The 23,149-nt window shown below is 35.1% G+C and overlaps 1 protein-coding gene across 4 annotated transcripts in view; it reads right to left on the bottom strand.

The window, feature by feature from the left end:
• LOC150088403 (protein sel-1 homolog 1-like) overlaps positions 1-23,149 on the bottom strand; it is a 378,494-nt gene that overhangs the window by 261,248 nt on the left and 94,097 nt on the right. For all 4 annotated transcript variants that reach the window (XM_090369493.1, XM_090369492.1, XM_090369494.1 and 1 more), the window contains exon 7: positions 13,528-13,609. In XM_090369493.1, coding sequence (XP_090225619.1) covers positions 13,528-13,609 — 82 coding nt within the window. The remainder of the gene's footprint in view (positions 1-13,527; positions 13,610-23,149) is intronic.

Here is a 23,149-nt window from a genome sequence, read left to right as displayed (position 1 = left end):
TATGTGCAGACTCCTTGCTCCATTCTTTTCTCTCACAGCCAGTCTCTCATAATCAGCTGTACCCAGCTAAACTTTTCTGTGGTGCTATTACAGATCAACTTATGGCTTCAATACTTTTCAGTGTTCTGTAACTTTTCCATACCATAGTTTTCTACAGTACTAAATTGGCAAGCTCATTATTCGTCTACCTTAGCATCCTCTTTGCACTAAATTTTCTTAATGCATTTGTGGTTTCTCTCACTACTGCTTGAAAGTTATTCCATAATTCTCTCATATTTGCCTTCTCTATGCTATCCACTTTGTTGACAGAGGCCAAGTATCGTCTTAATTGTTATCATCTCCTTTCCTGAAATTAAAATCCCATGGATTTGCATTAACAACTGCAAACACTCTCTCTCTCTCTCTCTCTCTCTCTCTCTCTCTCTCTCTCTCTCTCCTCATTCAGAAAACACTTAGAAAAAAAACATATAATATGCAGTCAAAAAACAAATATAGTGGACCTCTGCTTTACGATTGGTTCACTAAATGATCAAATCACTTTATGATAGACTCTCCATAATAAATACCGTTCACTATACGACATGTGGTAAGCGGGGGTCATAGCGATCATATTTGCAAATTGAATTTTGAATCTATTAAATGCTGATTATTCTAATAAGCAATAATAGGAGGAATATTATCCACAGGCTATAAAAGTAAAGATCACAAATTTACACTTAATTACATTACCAATTAACAAAATTAAATGATACTTGAAAATAGAAAGAATATTTTCCACAGATTAGCAATATAAAAATAAAAAAGCTTAAGTATATAACTTACTTAATTAATACTGAAATATGTACAAACCAACTAATTGATATTTCTGTTCACTGACATTTTGGGGATGGGGGGTTTTAAAATTTAAAATAGTAAAAAAGATAAACTATCAATAACAAAGAACACAGCATGCACAAATTGCAACTAACACAATATATGTAAGTGAGATCGGAGTAACAAGTTTACGAAGCTCAAAAGATAGGAATGAAGAGAAGATTCTGAAAATTTATGTGTTTTATATGATTGAATATTTCATTGAGGGGGAAACACATTTAACCATAATAATGTAAAAACCCGCAGAATTCCACTTATCAGTATTATCGCAAATGCAATAAGATCAAGTTTACTACCCATTTATAACAGATTGCACTAACAGAAAAGCCCAATAAACAGCAAAGTGCAAATTGGTTTTATTGTTTTATGGTAGTGACCTCCAGAAATATGCTTTAGAAAAATATCACAAAGGCATTCAAAATTGATTCTTACAACCGAACACATGATAATGATGAAAGTGTAGTGCATTTTAGTGATTTGAATATTAAAGCAGCTGATTCCACTAACCAGTGAGCATGTTAACTGGTGCCTACTTAGTTCACTTCACGACGGGATGGGCTTACAATTGTCTTCGAATGGATAACGTGGTCCTTCCTCTCAGCCAATAGCAGAGTTTGTAAATGTGTCGGCCACATATTTTATTTTTGCATATTTAGTTGAAGTGTTTTTTTTGTGTTGTGCTTTAATCAATATATTAGTTTTAATCAATTTTTTTAATCAATATGTACAATTTCCATTATAAAAATCGCCTTATAGAGAGATAAATAGTTTAGTCATATAGCAAAAATTTCAACTTCGGAGGTCTTGGAACGAATTACCAAAAAACAATGTGTTCGTTGGATTCACATTACGATATTTTCACGATACGATTGGCGAAATGTATTAATATCATAAAACCTGGAACTTATTAATATCATAAAGCAGCGGTCCACTGTATACAATCTTTAGAAAAAAAAACTGCATACGCAAAAATCTATAGCTGTTGAATCATCCTGGGTATTCTCTTTTGAAATACTTTTCACTTTCTGCACTACACATATTATTCCTCTCATTTCTCAAACATATCCCCTTAACCTATTTGTTTATATAATAGGTAATAACATTCCACACAAAAATCGCTTCCAAAGCTTTTAACACCTCCATATTTGATTAAAATTTTCTACCACATGCTCTCCTTGCAGGCAGAGAAATGGTGAGAAATAGTGCATCAACATTAGAGCTGGATTTCATCACTGTTGAAATACAAAATCCAGATAAATATATTTACAAATCTTATCCAGAACTTTCATGTGGTACGAAAAAATAGCATAAGGAAATGAATGCTGGTAAGAAATTCCTGTAACATCAGAAAAAGATGTCTCACTTTATCAGTAGATTTGATTTTTTTTTTTTTTAAATAACAATATTACCTGCTTTCAAATAACTTTATGCCTTATTTCAAAATAGTGAAAGCCCTAAGCAGACCAAAATAATTCCAGAGGCAAAACCAGACACAAATATGCTACCAACAACCCCACACAACTTTCCTTGAAGTGAAAAAATAATGTTCGGTGCTGGTTTATCAACCTTAAAGGTAACCTTCAAAAAAGAAAAGCTTCCAATCAGAATACACAGATGTAAAAATAAGCACGTCACAGATGAGGGATGGAAAGAAAAATATGCTGCTATAGACAGGTGATTACATTGAACTTTTCATATGAAATCTGAAAAAAAAAAAAAAAAGTGCAAACAGAAATCTTACAATTCAATCATATTTCAACACATTTGAAAAAAAGGTATGAAAATGTGTTAAGTTCAATGCAAAGAAAAGCCCAAAACAAACATTATCAGGTGATGGAATAAAATATACAAGCAAATAATTTATATTCATTACTTCCATTACTGACACACAAGAGTAGTGGAGGTTTGTTCAACTAAGTTATTCCTCTATGGTTGCAAAAAAAAAAAAAAAAAAAAAAACTTTCTAATAACTAATTTGCAATTAAACTAAACACTGGGACAGTGCTATGATTTTTTAGTGTTTCTCACCAACCATTGAAGTAAAAACGAAAAACGAAAAACCAAATTCTTAAAATTTTAATATTTACAATAAATTTATTTACAGACAAAACAAAATACCATATATTACTGATGATAGCAATTTTAAAATAAGACAACTGTGATATACAGTAAATATACAAGGTGATAATACAGATACCGAATTTAAAATACAATAAAATATACTAGGTTAAAAGTGCTAAAATACTAACTGAAGCTTTCAAAGGCTTCTGCCTTCTTTCTCAACAGTGTACTTCTATTCTGCGGTGCATCATTAAATACCAGCAGGTTCACGGTGCATCTCACGTAAACGTATACTGTTCCCATCGGCACCGGAAGTGGCTCTGGAGCGTTTCAGGCAAAAACGTTCATCCCCTCCAAGGATTACCGCCTCAAAGAGGGGATGAATACGTGTGCCCCTATCTCTATTTATATTATTCTCAATAGAACTAATTCGTAAGCTCTCGAGCCACTTGCGGTCTCAAAATCTATGCGCCCGATCAGTGATGACAGCTTCGTCTGGGGGAGATTTGATGTTGCTTCTCCCAGAAATGTTCAGCTACGGCGGATTTACCATAGTCTGCATTTCTTATCGCATTTGTGTGCTCCCCCAGACGATCTTTGAGATGCCGTTTTGTTTCTCCCACATAACACTCCCCACACTCCGGGCATTTAATACTATATACGACCCCACTTATATTTTCATTTAAGATAGGGTCCTTGACCTGTGACACAATTGTGTGCAGTTTCCTGCCTGGGAGCTGCACACAACGTGTCTGGTAATTCCTTAATATACGAGCTAAACGTTCGGATAAACCCGGATAGTAGGGGATGTATGCGGTGGCTATTGGCGTGAAGGACTCACTTCTACTCTGCCCTCCACTAATGTATTTCTCTATGATCCTCCGGGGGTAGCCACACTTCAAAAGATCCGCCGTAACACGTTCATACTCCATTTTTCTATCCTCTGAGGTACTACAATGAGATTTTGCCCTATCCACTAATGCTCTTACCACACTGTTCCTGTGATGGTTAGTCTGAGCTGAGTTGTAGGGTGAGTATTGGCCTTTGCACATAGATTTTCTAAATACTTTTGTTTTCAAATGCTGGCCCTCTCTTTGAGAGAGCGGCTAATAAGTTACCTGTGTGCATGGCCAATGAAATCCGTGTAAAAACAGCAGTTATTTTAAGTCAAGCCAAGAAAGTTCCCCCGAATCTTAATGCAAGGCAAAGACTAGCACTAGAAAGTCTTGAGCAGGACGATAATTAGATTTATTAAATGATCTAAGGCCATGTACGCACAATGTATTCCATGGTCAATTGGGATGCAGGTAAACAACGATGTCACATCAAAGGATATCATAACCTCGTTTTCTTCTATACATTGTCCTCTTATGAATTGTACAAATTCTTTGCTATCTCTGATACTATGTTCAGAGAGTCCAACTAATGGTGACAGTAGTTTGGCTAGGAAACCAGATAATGCATATGTGGGGCTACCTATAAACGAGACTATCGGTCTGAGTGGCACACCCACTTTATGTATTTTTGGCAAACCGTAAAACCTCGGTATCTGGCTTCCTGTGGCATGTAATGCCCAATACCGCTCCTTTGAAATCTTATTGGATTTCATCCAACCCTGCACCATTTTATTAACTTGTCGTTCCAGATTCAACAATGGATTCTTATGGATAATCATATAGGTTGTGTGATCATTTAATAAATCTAATGCTTTACTTACATATGCCTCTTTATCCAAAACCACCGTTGCTCTACCTTTGTCAGCTGGAAGGATCACAACATTATCGTCCTGCTCAAGACTTTCTAGTGCTAGTCTTTGCTTTGCATTAAGATTCGGGGGAACTTTCTTGGCTTGACTTAAAATAACTGCTGTTTTTACACGGATTTCATTGGCCATGCACACAGGTAACTTATTAGCCGCTCTCTCAAAGACAGGGCCAGCATTTGAAAACAAAAGTATTTAGAAAATCTATGTGCAAAGGCCAATACTCACACTACAACTCAGCTCAGACTAACCATCACAGGAACAGTGTGGTAAGAGCATTAGTGGATAGGGCAAAATCTCATTGTAGTACCTCAGAGGATAGAAAAATGGAGTATGAACGTGTTACGGCGGATCTTTTGAAGTGTGGCTACCCCCGGAGGATCATAGAGAAATACATTAGTGGAGGGCAGAGTAGAAGTGAGTCCTTCACGCCAATAGCCACCGCATACATCCCCTACTATCCGGGTTTATCCGAACGTTTAGCTCGTATATTAAGGAATTACCAGACACGTTGTGTGCAGCTCCCAGGCAGGAAACTGCACACAATTGTGTCACAGGTCAAGGACCCTATCTTAAATGAAAATATAAGTGGGGTCGTATATAGTATTAAATGCCCGGAGTGTGGGGAGTGTTATGTGGGAGAAACAAAACGGCGTCTCAAAGATCGTCTGGGGGAGCACACAAATGCGATAAGAAATGCAGACTATGGTAAATCCGCCGTAGCTGAACATTTCTGGGAGAAGCAACATCAAATCTCCCCCAGACGAAGCTGTCATCACTGATCGGGCGCATAGATTTTGGGACCGCAAGTGGCTCGAGAGCTTACGAATTAGTTCTATTGAGAATAATATAAATAGAGATAGGGGCACACGTATTCATCCCCTCTTTGAGGCGGTAATCCTTGGAGGGGATGAACGTTTTTGCCTGAAACACTCCCGCGCCACTTCCGGTTCCGACGGGAACAGTATACGTTTACGTGAGATGCACCGTGAACCTGCTGGTATTTAATGATGCACCGCAGAATAGAAGTACACTCTTGAGAAATAAGGCAGAAGCCTTTGAAAGCTTCAGTTAGTATTTTAGCACTTTTAACCTAGTATATTTTATTGTATTTTAAATTCGGTATCTGTATTATCACCTTGTATATTTACTGTATATCACAGTTGTCTTATTTTAAAATTGCTATCATCAGTAATAAATGGTATTTTGTTTTGTCTGTAAATAAATTTATTGTAAATATTAAAATTTTAAGAATTTGGTTTTTCGTCTTTCGTTTTTACTTCAATGGTTGGTGAGAAACACTAAAAAATCATAGTATGAATATACCCAACCCCAGAGGCCTATTTGAAGGACTGGGACAGTGTTTAGTTTAAGAGGTGCCTATTAAATAATGAGACATATCAAAAAAATAATTAAATATAATGAAATATTTTGTACCTTACAAGTTATCCTCTTCAAAATAATTGCCTTAGGCTTGCACATACACTGTTCTATGTTTCTTCCAATGTGGAAGTCACCTTCTGTAAGACCTTTTAACACTTCGGCCATGTTTTTTTTCTGAAAGTCTGCAATGGGCTGATAAAAGTGATACACCCCTTATTTGGGTTCCCTTGAGTGCATTTTCAGCTTAGAGAAGAAAAAAAGTCACAAGGGGCTAGATCTGGTGAGTAGGGCACATGTCGCACATAGAGATTTGTTTTTTGGCTAGAAACTGGTGAACAGAGAGCATATTGAGTGCTGGAGCATCCAACCATCTTTCCACAATTCAGGTCTCTTCCTTTCAATTTTTTCATGCAGCCTTGTCAGAACTTCAATGTAGCATGTTTGATTTGGTGGGATGTATTCAGTCACAGTAATTCCTTTAATATCAAAGAAAACAAGATTTATGGTTTTCATTTTTGATTTTGACATTCTTGCTTCTTTCTGGTCTGTTTTGTCTTCCATTGCATTGGACTCTTTTAGTTTCTGGGTTGTACTGAAACAGCCAACTTTTATGACAAGTAATTACAGTAGATACTCAGAAAGTCAATCAAAAAAAAAAATTCTTCAATTTTTTTTTTTTTTTAAACATCTTCACAAACTTGGAGTCTGCTCATTCTTTGTTCTTCATTCAAAAATTTTGGTGTCATCTTGGCAATACACTTTTCTCATGCCGAAATTTTCAGTTAAAATTTGTCGAACTGTTTCTTTGTACATATTGAGTTCTGATACAACCATTCTAATGCTTAAATAATGATGACTTCTAATCAATGTTCTTACCTGATCCACATTTTCATCAGTTTTCATAGATACCAGATAGCCTAGTTGTTCATCATCTTCCATATTCTGTCTTCCTTTTAAAAATCTTTAATGCCATTCAAACATGTAAGCTCTTGACATAGTACCTTCCCCATAAACTTCAAGTAGCAACTCATAACTTTCAGTTGGTATTTTTTTTTTAGCTTTGTTGAAAATGAGGTTGATTCATTGCTCAATTCTTTTGTCCATCATTTTTCCGGTAAACTGCAAAAACACAAGATAATGAAAACCAGTCTCTCTGCAAGGCAAATGAGAGTGTTGGAACATGACTTGGCAGACAACTAGGGAAATGTTCACAGTAAACTGCTGTGGCATTGTTTCATAGGTGGTGCTTGTGTGTAGTGGCTTCACATGCAGTCTCATTATTTAATAGACACATCTTGTACCTCACCCTTTTAAACTCTTAAATAGTTGGAACAGGCTACCACATATACTGATTTTCATATTTGCAGTTTTCAGAACTGGATATCATACTGTAAGATCTCCTTGAGCTAGTAAAAAAAAAAAAAAAAAAAAAACCCTTTATTATTAGTCTTTGTAATCTTTCCAGTGGTTCAATATCCTTAAAGAAATAAGGATTCCAGACTTGCATACAATACTCAAAATGTAGCCTAACCATTACCTTATACATTGGAATAATCACCTATTTAACTTTACTGGAAAGGTGCCAATATTATACCTTAAAGATATCTTGCTAAACTTGCGTCATGGCAAACTGACATTCTACTTGTATTCAATGTCATTAATGAAAATCATAAATACTATCACAAATGAACAAATTATGGTTATTTATCTGTTTTCTACTGTTTAACTGAAGTTTTATTCATTACGATAATTCCCCACCAATTTTGTAATCTTTCTAAAGTTCAAATTTTACCTAAATAATGGGTGCCATAAAATCCACTTACAATACAATTTCCAAAGACACTGTGACTCAGACGGAAATGAATGCGAGCATTTTCGGTGTGATCTATACAAGTTTGTCATTTGCATAGCCTGTGGCATGTATTCTAAGACTGGTCTAGTAAACAAAACTAGCTCAGCTGACAATTCTTTTCTTTGTACACAAGGTAAGGAGAGTACCGATCTCAAATTAGAATTTGATGCATTAAGAGAAGAATTTGTGTGACTAAAGAAATGAGTGCTTTCCCTAGAAACAAATGTAACTGGGAGCTTGGCAGGGACTCAGTATCTTGTGACCTGATAAGTGATCCCCCTCGTCCAATTAACTTTTTTTGTAAAAAAGATTGGTGGACCAGAACCAAGGTGTGTTTGCTAGGAGCAACAACTGACAAAGTTACCAACACTTTTGTCAGATTTTAAGGGGGGGGATAAAGAGTATCATATGGGGACTAACAATATAAAATGAATATAACATGACCATTTGTTGGATAAATATAGGACTATGCTGAAAAAGTGAGTTAGGTCAGAATGTATATGTGCCTGCAATTCTGCACAGACACGACAGGAGAGATTATATACTGAAAACCTTGTAGATTAACTCAAAACTTGAAGGAATCTGCAAGGCTCAAGATGGAAAAATTTTTTTTTATCAGTGTGGCTCACACCTGTGGGTAGAAATAATCTATTTTAATATACAGGTGATATTCATTTAAACAAAGATGGTGCAAGGATTTTTTCCCAGTATCACTGAGAACACCTCACCTTAAGGGTTCGGAGGAAAATGTTAGTTGGAGGTAGGAGGTAATATTGATCCGCTCTTATCTGATGATATGGATCAAAGTAATGCACACACATCCCAAGAATTCTTGTTTCTTGCCACAACAGCTGATGTTGGCATGATGTTGTTGAGGGTGGCAATGTTTCAAATGAGAGCAGAAAGGTAAACTAACCTAAATAATTTCAAGGGGTGTCAGGTTGGTAAACTATAGAAGAATGCTTAGTCTTGACTGTGTCCATAGTAATGTCAAGAGTGTTGTCAATAAAATAACTGAATTTTAACTCCTGGTTAGGACAACTAATGCTGACATAACAGGGCTAACAGAAATGTGATGCCACCCAGAAATTGGGGATGAAAAGTTCCACTATGGTATATATAATGTATTTAGGAAACACAGGGAAGATAGAAGGGGTGGTGGTGGTGGTGGAGGCATGCTTCTTAATAAAAGCAGCCTGAGTGCAAAGAAGACTTTTGCTGAGTCTGAAGTTACATCGACCAGCATAAAATCTGTGTGGTGTAAGTTAGTTGGAAGAAGAGGTATAATAAGAGTGGGAGTAACCTACAGACCAGAAGATTGTGAAGAGTATAATGAGAGTCTCTATGCGCAAATGGAATAGGCAAGCAAGTGCAAATGTCTTATTATGGGTGACTTCAATCTGACCCAGATTGATTGTAATAAGTTGGAGGGAAACTCACCATGATGAAAAAAAAATTTTTTAAATAAACTAGATCACTTGCTGGTACTTATCAATTTTGTAACTCAAAGTGTTTATTTATATAACTTTTTTCACCACTTCTAACTTCTTTAAATAGACTTTTTAAACATGTGACCTAACATATGAATTTTTTAGTGTTTCTTTTTAAACACATTCTTCAACAACCAGTAATTAACTGCTGATCAACAATGCAAGTGACCATGGTGCCAGAAAGTAAAGGCTCTCAACAATATAGTTCCTCATGTGTTTTTTTGTGTAAACTATTTCTTTCCTCTTTTAGTGGCAACTTAAGGACATCTAAGATGCATCATATTTTGTTGTTTTTATTATTATTTTTTTCTTTTTAGTTTCATCATTTCTTTTATTAGTTCTCTTTCTTAATAGTCTAAATATAATATGCAGTTTACAAGGTAAGTTAAGTCCTAGCAAGTAAATCTGAAATTTTTATTACTGAAATGTATTATTAAATATGTTTAAAATTTTATTACTGAAATGTATTTTTAAATGAAATTTTTAAAATTTATTATAGAAATATTCAATAATAAAATAGTAGAATTTTTGTTTATTTAAAATAAATTCTAACAGCAGCAGTTAACTTGGTATTTAAACACTTTTTTAGTTTAGAGCACCATGTGTGTATCAACATGTTTACTATTTTTTCTGGCATCACTGGAAGACATCAACATTAGCGAAGCCACTCAACAATCTGACATTTAGAACAGCATCCTCAAGGGATCTTCAAGTATGCCATGAATTTAAATGCACTATTTTTTAGTATAAGACAAAAGATAATAATGAAAATGTTTTGAAATAAAACTAAAGAAGATTCAGTCTTTGTGAGTACTGTAATTACTTTTGACAAAAGTTGCTGTTCCAGTATAATCCAGAAAACTAAAAGATAGTCAATGCAATGCAATCAAAAATGAAAATCATGCTTCTTGTTTTCTTCGATATTAAAGGAATTATTATATCTGAACAAGTCCCACCGAATCAGACTGTCAATCAAACATACTAACATTGAAGTTCTGACAAAGCTGCATGAAAAAATTCAAGGGAAGGGACCTGAATTGTGAAAGGATGGTTGGATGCTCCATCAAGACAATGTTGCAGCACACAACATACTCTCTGTTTGAACATGCATCCTATTCGGCAGACTTAACCCCTTGCAACTTTTTTTCTCTTCCCTAAATGAAAGTGTACATAAGGGTACCCATTTTCAGTTCACTGAAGACATTTAGAAAAAAAAAAAACAGACTTAAGTGTTAAAAGGGCTTACAATATATGACTTGAAGAAATGTTTCTGTGCTTGGAAGAAACATATGGAACAGTGTGTGCGTGTGTGTGTGTGTGCGCGTGTGTGTGTGCGCGCGTGTGTGTGTGTGTGTGCAAGCTCAAGGCAATTATTGTGAAGGGGTAACTTTTAAGGTACGGTAATATTTCATTATACATGGTGTCTCAAAAATAATGGTACAAACGTTTAGGGGAGATAGGTAACATCTAAAGGAATGTGAATCGCATAGGAACCCATAACCGGAAACGTCACCGTAAGTCGGTAGATGGCGCTGTTCATCAATTCGCGAGAGGGAAAATTTCTGGTTTACTCATTCAAGCAGTAGTCGCCACATGAAGAGCATGCATCGATATACAAACTGTGAGCTGGCAGACATACACCTAGTGTGTGGATTAGCAGAGGGCAATGGACGAGCCGCTCGGCAAATTTATGGAGAACGCTTCCCAGACAGACATGTACCAGACCACAGTTTGTTTGCACGTGTGCATCAAAATTTGTGCGATTATGGGTCATTTAGAGGTAACAGGAGTAGTGTGGGCAGACCACGTTAGATGCGGACTCCCATCATGGAAGAAAGTGTGTTGAATGCCGTCCAGAATAATCCTACTACCAGCACACATGCCGTTGCCTCTGCCTTAGGAGTGTCTCGTTGCAGTGTACAGTGTGTCTGGCACGACGATTCCTTACACCCCTTTCATCTCCAAAGGGTTCAGTTGCTGCTCCCCCAAGATCATCCTGCATGTGTGGCTTTTGCGCAGTGGTTTCTCCAAGAAAATGTTCAAGACTTGAATTTTCCAGCCTATGTTTTGTTCACGGATGAGGCTTATTTCACTCGGGAAGGCTTATTCAATCAGCACAATGCTCGTGTGGGCTCACGACAACCCACATGGTGTGCACTCCCATGCAGCACAGCATCGCTTCACAATAAATGTGTGGGCAGGTATGTTCGGTGACTGCTTAGTCGGCCCATACCTGTTACCATCCTGCATGAACTCCGCTAAATATCAGATCTTTCTTGAACAAGTTCTTACTTGAACAAGTAAGAACTTGTTCAAGAAAGATCTGATATTTAGCGGAGTTCCAGCAAATGTGAGACACAACATTTGGCTTCAACATGACGGGGCACCTGCCCATTATGGAAGGTGTGTTTGTGACCATTTGAACATGCGTTTTGGGCTTTGATGGCTTGGCCGTGGTGGACCCGTTGCCTGACCCCCACGCTCACCTGATTTATCGACCCTTGATTTCTTTCTGTGGGGGGGCCTCAAATCTATCATGTATGAATCGCCTGTGGAGATGGAAATGGATCTTGTGGCGAGACTCATCTGCGCTGCTGCTACTGTCAAAAAAACTCCAGGTGTGTTCAACCGTGTCCGCCAATCCATGCTGCGTCAGTGTCATGCATGCATCGCGTCTCATGGTGGAACCTTCGAGCATCTGTTGTAACATCATGAAATGCATCCATCTCTTACTCCATTGTTAATATTATGTCAAACAAATGTTTGCCACTAATTACTGTCTTGTGTCATTTCTGCTTCTTGTGCCTCTGCTACTACTACTTTCCCGTGACATTTCTGGTTATGGGTTCCTATGTGATTCACATTCCTTTAGATGTTACCTACCTCCCCTAAACGTTTGTACCAATATTTTTGAGACACCCTGTATTTATTTTATTGCAACAGTTTTGTTATTTAATAGCCACATCTTATATATACACACACACACAATACACAAATTGTAAACATTCTTACAGTGGTGTGTGTAAAAAATTTAAATATAAATTATCAATATTCCTGTAGTATGGCAAGCCAAGTAAGTGGCAAATAGAGAGTAAACCAATATGTTACTACAGCAACAACAACAGAATGGGGGGGGGTGTATATAAATTGCGATAAAATAATTTAGAAAGAATGTCAATTCAATAAAAATACCAAATAATACAAATATACAAAAATGTCAATTAATTCAAATTTAGTGGCATGATGGCATCAGGTCCAAATTACGTGAAATATTACTATAAATAGAGACAAAAAAAACCACAACTGTGTTAAAGGTACATTGAAAAAATTTCTTTTCAATGTACCGTTATTTAATTGTTACTCTGTGTCAGTAGTTTGATGTTGCCTTGGGAGTGATCTGATCTGGTTCTAGTATAATTTTTCACTATGCAAGGGCCACCATTATTGTACTGCAGATTGATTAGTGTATCTGTCAGGTTGGCAATGAACTGATTTATTCAATGTTCAAAATGCAGTGCTCTCCCAGCTATTGATGGCCTTGTGGCTACCTTCCAAAGAGATAGAGCAAAATGGGCAGTTTATTTTATGTTACTTTTGTTTCACTCTGTTGGTCACATTGTTGGGATTGGTTTTCATTGCTGTTTATAGTGACATTTCACATAATTTGAACCTGGTGCCACCAAAGGTACACCACTATATTTGAATTAATTGGAATTTTTGGAAATTTATATTATTTGGTATTTTTATCAATTGATATTCTTTCTAAATTATTTCAGTATTCTGCAACACCCTTTATCAATTTATCCCCTCCCCACAACTTCTTTGTTTGTTGCTGTAGTTACATACTGGTTTATTTTCTATCCACCACTTAATTGGCCTGTTGTATTCCTATTGCATTCCAAAATTATATTCAAATTATGTTTTCACATCATGTGGTAGGTGATGCTTTGCAGCCACCTATGTTTACTATACTAATTTTCTTCCTTTTTTCCATTTTTTTTTCCTTTCTCTTACTAATTTCTTTATTACTTATTTAGTTAAAGTTTAATTATACTTATTATTTACCTCAGAATCTCTACAAGTTACAAATGTATACAAAAACTTACCAACTTTGGCAACTTTTCTATAGTAAGTCAATGCAGATTCACAACTTGTTGCAACTCCTACACCTGCTAAATGCCTGTATCCCTAATTCATATCAAAAGAAATGATAAAGGAATAATAAACAAAAGAGAAAATATGAGATTTATACAAATAATATTCTCTTTGTTATGATGACAAGAGTTCTACAAAATTCTCACAAGTACTTGAATACTAGTCAAGAGTACTCATGAGTACTGCATTAAATTTACCTTCAGATGTATATAGAATAAAGACAAAAAACTTAACTGAATACAAAAATTTCTCATTACTAGAAACAACTTGTTCAAAAAAAAAAAAAAAAAAAGTACTTACAGAAAGAAAATTAACAATTGGGGCAAACCTAACCGTAGAAGATAGAAAACCCTGATCTATAGTAAACCATTCCACAGTCCAAAAAAATCTATGGTAAATCATACCTCTGCAAACAATACAATTCCTATATAACTTAGCTTTACACTGATTACTAACAATTTGCAGTATTCGTTTTTAACGGAAATTAATGAATACTATAAATATTGGAATGAATATATTAGAGCCCTTTTATTCTCATATTGTAGAGGTATAAATGTTCTGGGTCTTTGATTATCTACCAATAAAATGATGCCATCCTTGGTACTATACTTACTCCTGCTAAACACATTTTCAACTGCAAGGTTTTAACCAACAAATTTTTGGTTTATATTCCAGGAAGACCACATAGGATTACAGGAATTTGAAAATGTACTGATTTGCATTTTGCCATATTTTGATTTTCCATGTGGAGTAAAAACATGCAGCATGATTAACTATGTACAGCACTTTCACATTATCTACTATGCTCGCACTACAGTTTTCCACCACTATAGCACAATTCAATCACAGCAAGTTCACTATAGCACTCTTGCCTTCTGAGGCCTTCTCCCCGCACCCAAGCTACTCACTTGAAATAGTAATGTTTGCTCTTAGTAGTATGAAATAGTAAAACTTTATTCACTTGAAATAGTAATGTTAGCTCTTAGTACCAAGTATTATCTCTCAACAGGTACAGTCAGTCCTCGTATAGCACGATAGTTGTGTTCCTAGAAACCCTCGTGCAATGCAAAATCGTGCAACTATGGGAAAAATAGGGTTAGGTGCCGACCACTCAAGATTGAACACACATTTGTAACCAAAACATTACCAAACACAATAAATAATCGTAATAAAATACGTAAGTATTTTATTACGATTATTTATTATTATATGTAATAAAATACGTAATACGTAAGTATTTTATTACGTAATAAAATATTGCTAATGCTTTTGCTTCTATCATAAGCAAACTTGTTTTTTGTTTGATTTTCTATCCAAACAGATGACAGCTGTTCCATCTCTTCCAATTCTTTGTGCCTTAATCTAATGGATTTTAATTACACTTTGGGTTGTTCCTGCTATGAAAGTTGTTTTTATTTTCTCTGCATTCTTTGTAATTCTCGACGTTGCCTCATTTAGGTCTGTAGCACGTGCAATATCACATGGTCTTTCATTTCGCTCAAAGTGTTTCACAATTTCATATTTTTTTCTCTATCGACAGAAGCGGACTGGCCATAAGCGTTACCGGGGAAACCTTGGTGGGCCGGAAGCCGGTGTGATTTTGGCCATAAACCATAGTATGAGGCCACTATAAATTTTCCCAGGTAAGAATTTTTGACCCAGTCCGCCTCTGTTTATCGATATTGCTTTTCTTTTTCTCTGTGAATCTGCAGTGTCTTCACCAGGACGTTTCCTTTTCACACCTTTTAAGTATTTTACTCATTTTTAGGGAATAAAGCACAATTACAAAACAAGGAGGCACACTTGATACACATAAACAAAGCTGTGCGCGTGTAGCAACTGAATAAACAACACCGTAAAGGCAGAGATACACTATTAACACCTCACATTTTACTAAAGCATATTTCTAGGGTTACAACCATAAAACAATAAAAACAATTTCCAGTTACATTTCTGCTAGTGGAATCTGTTATAAACTGGTAGTAAACTCTATCTAATTGCATTTGCGATTATACCGATAGCGGGAATTGTGTTGCTTTTTACATTATTATGGTGAAATGTGTTTCCCCTTCACTGATATAAAAAACAAATAAATTTTCAGAATCTCCTCTTCATTCCTATCGTGTTGCGTTCAGTTGGGATGATTCCACGTTCGACTGCCATTTCTTGTAAACCCAAAGGCGAATCGTGCATAAGCGAATTCGGTTCATGTTATATAAGATATCGTTCCCCTATTTATGAATCGTGTATGATCAAATTCGTGTATTGTAAACACTTGTTATACGAGGACTGACTGTACTTGGGAGTTTGAGAAGTCCACCAAGCGTTCACAAAAAAAAAAAAAAACTCTGCCTTTCTTCAACTAGCTAGTCAACCCATTTTTAATTGGATAATACCTTTTCAAGTAAAAGGGTTTTCTCAATTTCTCTTTAAAAATATTTGACATTTTACTGCTAATTAACATGTAAACAGCTGAACTGCCAAAGTCAAAATGTGGCTATATATATTTAGAAATAATGAGTCAATAATAAATTAGTCAATAATGAGTAATTCATATCACTATGTTAATTATTTACAGATGCATTGGGCCATAAAAACTTCCTATAATATTATTACATGGCATCTCCTAAATCCACTGTTGAAAAACGTTATGCCCAATCACTGCATACAGGCAGAAAATGCTAGAGCTTAAAATGTTACCTTCAGCTGCCTTTATTCATACTAAACAAGTTTTTTTTAAAAACTAACATCACAGTCTCTCTCTCATATATATTTGGATAACTCTAACCTAATTTTATTTTTTAAAATAATATCTCTATAGTGTATTTCTTCAAATGCATTTCATAAGGCAGAAAAAATTTCAAGCAAAAATCTCTATTAGCTGCCACACTATATGCAGCATGTGCATATAACTTAAAAACTATTATTACATTATGAAATTTGTTAATGAAAAAACAAAATGCCATTATGAATACATTATTTTATCATTACAGGTTTAATTTTATTTTAGTTTCAGCTTTATTTCAGACAATATGGGAGGGTTCTCAATTGAAATGCATAAAGATAAACAGCAAAACAAATACTGAAGTATAAACTAGAATACTGCAAAGTATTATAAAACATCAAACAGAAATATTAAAATTATGGTAATAAAAAATGTATACAAGATTACAAAACAGTCATAAATATACAATACGTATATTAATATGAATAAAACATAATAAAAGCATACATATAAATAGCAACATGAGGTATGGTAATAAAGTTCCTGGATTGAGTGCTGTTGAGGTCATGTTCAATGAGTTTGAAAGTAAACGGAAGTGGTACGTTGTACTAGCAGATGGTGGTACAGAGATTGTCCAGCAGGCTGACAGGTTACAAGTAACAACCAGTTTTGCAATGGAGCAACAAACTAATATCAAATTTTGCTTTAAACTGAGAAAATCTGCAACAGATATGTATGAAATGTTAAAAACTGTTTATAGCGACGAAATGTCAAGTCATACTAGAGTGCTTGGTATAAACGATTCAAAGATGGACATAAAGTTGTTAACAATAGCCCATGATGTGAGCATCCATCGACCTCTTGAAATAAGGACAGAATTGCAAGAGTTTGTGAAATTGTGGCAAGAGATCATTGTTTGATCCTCAGAATGAGGCTGATGAGTTGGATATGAATAAGACGACGAATCATCAAATTTTGCACAAAGATTTAGGGAAAAGGAAGCTCTGATAAAAATCTGATGCACAGCCTCATGGATGAGCAGATGCAATGAAGAGTGTCATCATGTGAAGACCATCCAGACTTGTCACAATAATCCTAATTTCCCCAACTGTACTGTCAACGGAGATGGTTATTTCAGTACGACCCAGAGACAAAGCATCAAGGCATGCAGAGGACTTCAAAATTATCACCAAAGCACAAAAAGTTTTGTTTACAGAAGTCTGGGATCAAGACAATGCTGATCATGAATTTTGACAAAGAGGGTGTTATTTACAAGGAATTTGTACCTGAAAGGGGACAAGAGAGAGAGAGAGAGAGAGAGAGAGTCAATGCTGTATTCGATGTGTAGGCATTTCTCTGAAGCACCTACACATAGAATACAGAAGTGCACTGACCACATAGATTACTGAAGTGCATTTCCTGGGTGAGGCCACAATTTCAAGAGAAAGGCAGCCGGTTCTTGTTGAAAAGACATTTCTGAAGAAACATGGCACTGTATACATCAACTATCCACCCTACTCTTCCTAATTTAGCACTAGTAGACTTCCTCTTTCACAAAGTGAAAACTACCCTGAAAGGAAAAAGATTACAGGATTTTTAGGACAAAGAAAAATGTAAGAACTCAACTGAGCATCATCACTTTGGATGCTATCTCTTTATAGAAATTTTTAGAATGGTATAATAAGTGAATTCAATCAGGTGGAGATTAATTTGAATAAAAATAAAACCATATTTGAGCTCCTTCACAATGTGTTCTTTTTATTTACACCAGTTCAGGAACTTTATTCACACATTTAGTATATACAGTGAAACTTCTCCTAACGGACACCTCTCGTTAATGGACATCTCTCTACAACGAACATTTTAAAATTCCCCAACTCACCTCTATTGGTTTTAACGTGTTTTCAGCTTCTGTCTAGCGGATATTCTCTGTAACGGACGTGGACAGGCAATCTGCACTGTTTCATTTAGATTATCACTTCATTTGATCTCCCCAAAACGGACAGCGGGCGAACTTACGGCCCTTTTTCTAGGAACGTTTCTTCCACGTATTGCCTCAATCGTGTGTTTATTTTCTATTTCCAATTCTCTGAATTTTATCAAGGTTTACGTCGCGGTTCTAAACCCTTTTGCAAGAATTTTAAGGCACGTGTAAAACTTCTGATGAATTCGGTGTGTGCGGGGGGATGGATATGGTCGGCCTTTCATCTTTTCAGTTTCAGTTTTGTTCAGTGTCGTGTGAAGTGCACAATGTCTTCTCGTAAACATTTAACTTTAAAAGATAAAGTCGAACTCATTAATGCGTATGATCGGCAAAAAAATAGTGTTCGCAATCTCCCTGCAAAATTCAAAATCGGGAAGATGCAGGTAAGCGACATCCTAAAGAAAAAAAATGAACTGCTCAAACAATTTTGGTAACACGGAAATGATCAGGTTCAAAAATCATTCCCGAAAACTGTTGGACTTCAAATTGACAATGTTACGTATGAGTGGTTTTGTGGCGAACGTGCTAAAAAAATTCCCATTAATGGGCCTATTATTAGGGAAAAGGCTTTGGAGGTTGTGAAATCTGTGGGACTAAATGAGTTCAAAGCTTCTGCGGGATGGCTAGACATGTTCAAAACTCGGCATAAAATTTCTTGGAATACCGTAAGTGGTGAAGGTGGATCTGTTGATACTCGGGTTGTAACAGAGTGGACCATCAAATTGGAAGATTTGTCGTGATTTCGACATTTACAATTGTGACGAAACAGGGTTGTTTTTTAAAGCTCTTCCTGAAAAAACAATGAGTCTAAAAAACGAAAAGTGCCAGGGCAGAAAAATTTCTAAGGAACGCTTGACTGTACTATTGTGTACAAATATGCTGGGAGACTTTGAACAACCTCTTGTTATAGGAAAACCACAAAATCCTCGTTGTTTCAAGGGCATAAAATTGAATCTTTTGAATGTTGACTGGAAGTCTAATAAAAAAGCGTGGATGACACGAGATATCATAAGCGAATGGATAAGTCACTTTAACCAAAACATGATTCGTCAAAAGAGAAAAATTATTATTTTCATGGATAATGCTGCATCTCACCCGCACATTGAATTGTCCAACATTCAAATCGTTTTTCTGCCACCAAACACATCTGCAGAGTGTCAGCCCTTGGATCAAGGGATAACAAAAAATTTTAAACTTCACTACAGAAAACGTGTTTTAAGACATCTCATTGCAAACATGAACGATGTAACATGTGCGAGTGACCTTGCAAAGAAAATCAGCATCCTAGATGCGATTCAATGGATTTCCTCTTCAGTAAACGCAATTAGAAAACAAACTGTCGTGAACTGTTTTGTAAAGTCTGGCTTCTCAAAAGCAAAAATTGAAGTTGTGAACAGCAATGTGGAGCACCAAGAAAAGCAAGAACTTAACATCTATTGATAATATACGATACTTCAGTTACAAGTGACCCTGGCTACAAAGATATAGGCTCGAACCTCACTACAGAAGATGGTGCTCTAGATATCAATGACATTATCATCGATATTTTTCAAGAAGTTCCTCATGAGGATGAAGAAATGGAAGGAGGTCATTCTGTCGAAGAACATATTAAAGACGAACCACCGATGAAAACAGAAGAAGGGCTCACACAAATCAATCGTTTAAAAATGTTTTTCGCCGCTGAAGATACTGAAGGACTTTCGATGGTTTCTTCACTCCAAACAAATGTTGAAAACAAAATTATCAGCCGGAAGAAGGTGCAGAAGAAAATAAGTGATTACTGTATGTATTTTTCTTAAGATAAAGTCATAATATGCATAGCACAATTGTATGTATATTATTTACAACAATATTGTGCAAAATCTGTATATAATTTAATTTAATTTTACATTAAACGTTTAACGATTTTTCTTTATATCTTGTGTATGTAATTGTATATTATTTACAAAAATATTGTTCAAAATCTGTATATATTTTAATTTAATTTTACATTAAACGTTTAACGATTTTTCTTTCTTTCTTTTTTTTTTTTTCTCCCTCAGACTTCTTGTTAGCGGACACTTCTCTCTAACGGACAGATTTTCATTCCCCATGGCTGTCCGTTAAAGGGAAGTTTCACTGTAAATAAAATCAATAAAGATACAAGCTGAGAAAATCATTTATGAAAATGAATATAAATAAAATAAAATAATTATAATCAATAAAAGGAAAAAAATCTTATGCCATATATATATATATATATATATATATATATATATATATGGCATAACTATTCATATATATATATATATATATATGAAGTTATGCAAAAGAATATAAGAAATAGAAAAGGTAGCAGAACAGATTAATGCCATCAAATTTATAATTGTACATTACATCTGTCTGTATATAATAATATTTTAGTTAATTATAATACCAACTAGATAAACTGGACAAAAGTATTAGGGGTGAAAACTATATTCATTAGCTCAAAGTGCCAAGTTTAATAAACCCAAGTTGGACTTCTTTGTTGTACCCTATAAATAAACACATATAATAAAATAAAATAAAAATAGCTAATTATAGATATATGGATACACTGAATGGAACGTTAACAAGGGCTAGCTCCACTCAATATATCCCATTAACAATTAGTTGAAGCTATCTGTTTCTGTTTGCCATTTGCAAATTTTTCTATGTTCAAATCTAATGAGAATTTACTGAGAATATATATAATCAAATTGGTTTAATTACTTTAATATACCTTAAATTTAGCTGAAAACTGGCAGAATAACAGCTAGCCCTACAGACAGCAGTGAAAATTAATAATAATGGAAGTGAAAAATGAATAATATATATAAGTACCAACTATTTATTTATGTAGTGAAAAGGCGGCTTATGCCTAAAAATTAAGGCGAATATGAAGAGGATTAAGGATAGTAATAGAACTCAATCTCCTTCGAATTGCTCTAATAAATTTTGAGGTATAAAAAATTAGAGTTAGTAAGCAAAATGCAAAAGCGTAGAAACAGCATTTTATATAAATACTTGAGATTTACCAGGAGCATAACTGCCCGACCTTTTAGTAAGGATCCTGGTATTATAGTATGTAGTGATATAATTAGAAGAAATTTTATTTTATTTTTTTATTTTATTTATAGGGTACAACAAAGAAGTCCAATCTGAGTTTATTAAACTTGGTACTTTGAACTAATGAGTACAGGTGGGCCTCAATTAACTCGATTAATTCGTCCCGCGAGCGCATTGCGCAAAACGGAAATGCGTTAATCAAATATCATAACCAATAGGAAAAATTATAATTGGTCCTTGACCTTCTGGAATGTCCATAAAGAATTTTAAAAATACCTTTTAAATAACTTTTTAACTGCATATAATGTAAAAGATAATGAAAATAATTATGGAATTAAATGTTTATTGCATAAAACAGCGGTTCTTAAACTGTGCGCCGCGGAATATTTTAAATTTTCGAGGGAAACACAGCAATACTCGACATCTGTCGGACACCGCGCAAACTACTAGCTCGAGGTAGTTCACAGTTTCAGCATTTCTTATTAAGTTGTTTGGACTTAACTACTAAATGAAACTATTAGGTATTTCTTTTTGGTCTGGGTGCACCTCGAAAAAATTACTGAGACATTAAAGGTGCCGTGAACAGAGAAACTTTGGGAACCTCTGACATAAAATATACAATGAAGAAATTACTGTTGCGGAAATATTTGAACAGTGTTGACTTTCTCTTTTCATCAATCAATTTCCGACAGCCGACAACAATCTTCTCTGGGCCCTGGCAAAATAAATATCGCAGGGAACATCAAACCTTTTGTTTGAGGTTCTATGTGATATGAAAGACCTAATTCTTTTACCGTTATCTCCTTCGCGGTAACATTTTCATCTGGCTCATTTAAAAATTTGAATTTTTAAATGCAACTCTGCATTGACTTTATTAGCAGGAGACAAACACGTCGTCTTCCGATGGAACACACGAGGCGGGCAGCAGGCAAACGTTTGTTTATTGACCGTACGACTCGCAGTAAGCTTAATGCGCGATTCAAATCTTTTTCAACTATTGCATAAAAAAAAAAAAAAAAAAGGTCGCGTTAACTGGAAATTTGCATCGTGTAAAGTGAAAAGTGGTATCATTTTTCAAATAGTGTTAACTGAATATCGCGTTAATCGAACTCGCGTTATGCGAGGCCTAGCTGTATAGTTTTCACCCCTAATACTTTTGTCCAAAATTTTATCTATTTGGTATTAAAATTAACTAAAATATTGTTATATACATTAGAAGATGAAATGCACAAGGCATAATTTCTTATGGATTTAGGTAATTAACTATATAATATCGGTGTAGATACACCATAGTTTACCCATAAATTTGAACTACGTATGTAGTGTAAAAGGCATAGTTTTAATTGTATCTCATATTGTGGTTGCCTTCACAATGAGATGAGATAGCTAGTATTGCACTACTTCAAATAAATAACGCTTCTCTAGTAGAAAAGACTGCTGTTATTTATTTTCAGAAGATACCACCACCACCCAGACAATCATTTCAAAGCTATTTGGCTTCATTATCATCTGTGTGGCAGTATCCTCTGAAAATAAATAACAGCAGTCTTTTCTACTAGAAAAGCGTTATTTATTCGAAATAGTGCAATACCAGCTATCTCGTTGTGAAGGCAACCACAATACGAGATACAATTAAAACGATGCCTTTTACACTACATACGTAGTTCAAATTTATGGGTAAACTATGGTGTATTTACACTGATATTATATAGTATATATATCCAGTGAACCAATATGATTTATCCTTTTCCTTCTAGTGTTAGCAAAGCCCAAAGAATTCTGTGCTACTTCTTTG

The sequence above is a fragment of the Mastigoproctus giganteus genome, chromosome 3, assembly GCF_048544385.1.
Source record: "Mastigoproctus giganteus isolate SK-2022 chromosome 3, ASM4854438v1, whole genome shotgun sequence".
Taxonomy (NCBI): Eukaryota; Metazoa; Arthropoda; class Arachnida; order Uropygi; family Thelyphonidae; genus Mastigoproctus; species Mastigoproctus giganteus.
This window is presented reverse-complemented; position numbering and strand designations above follow the sequence as displayed.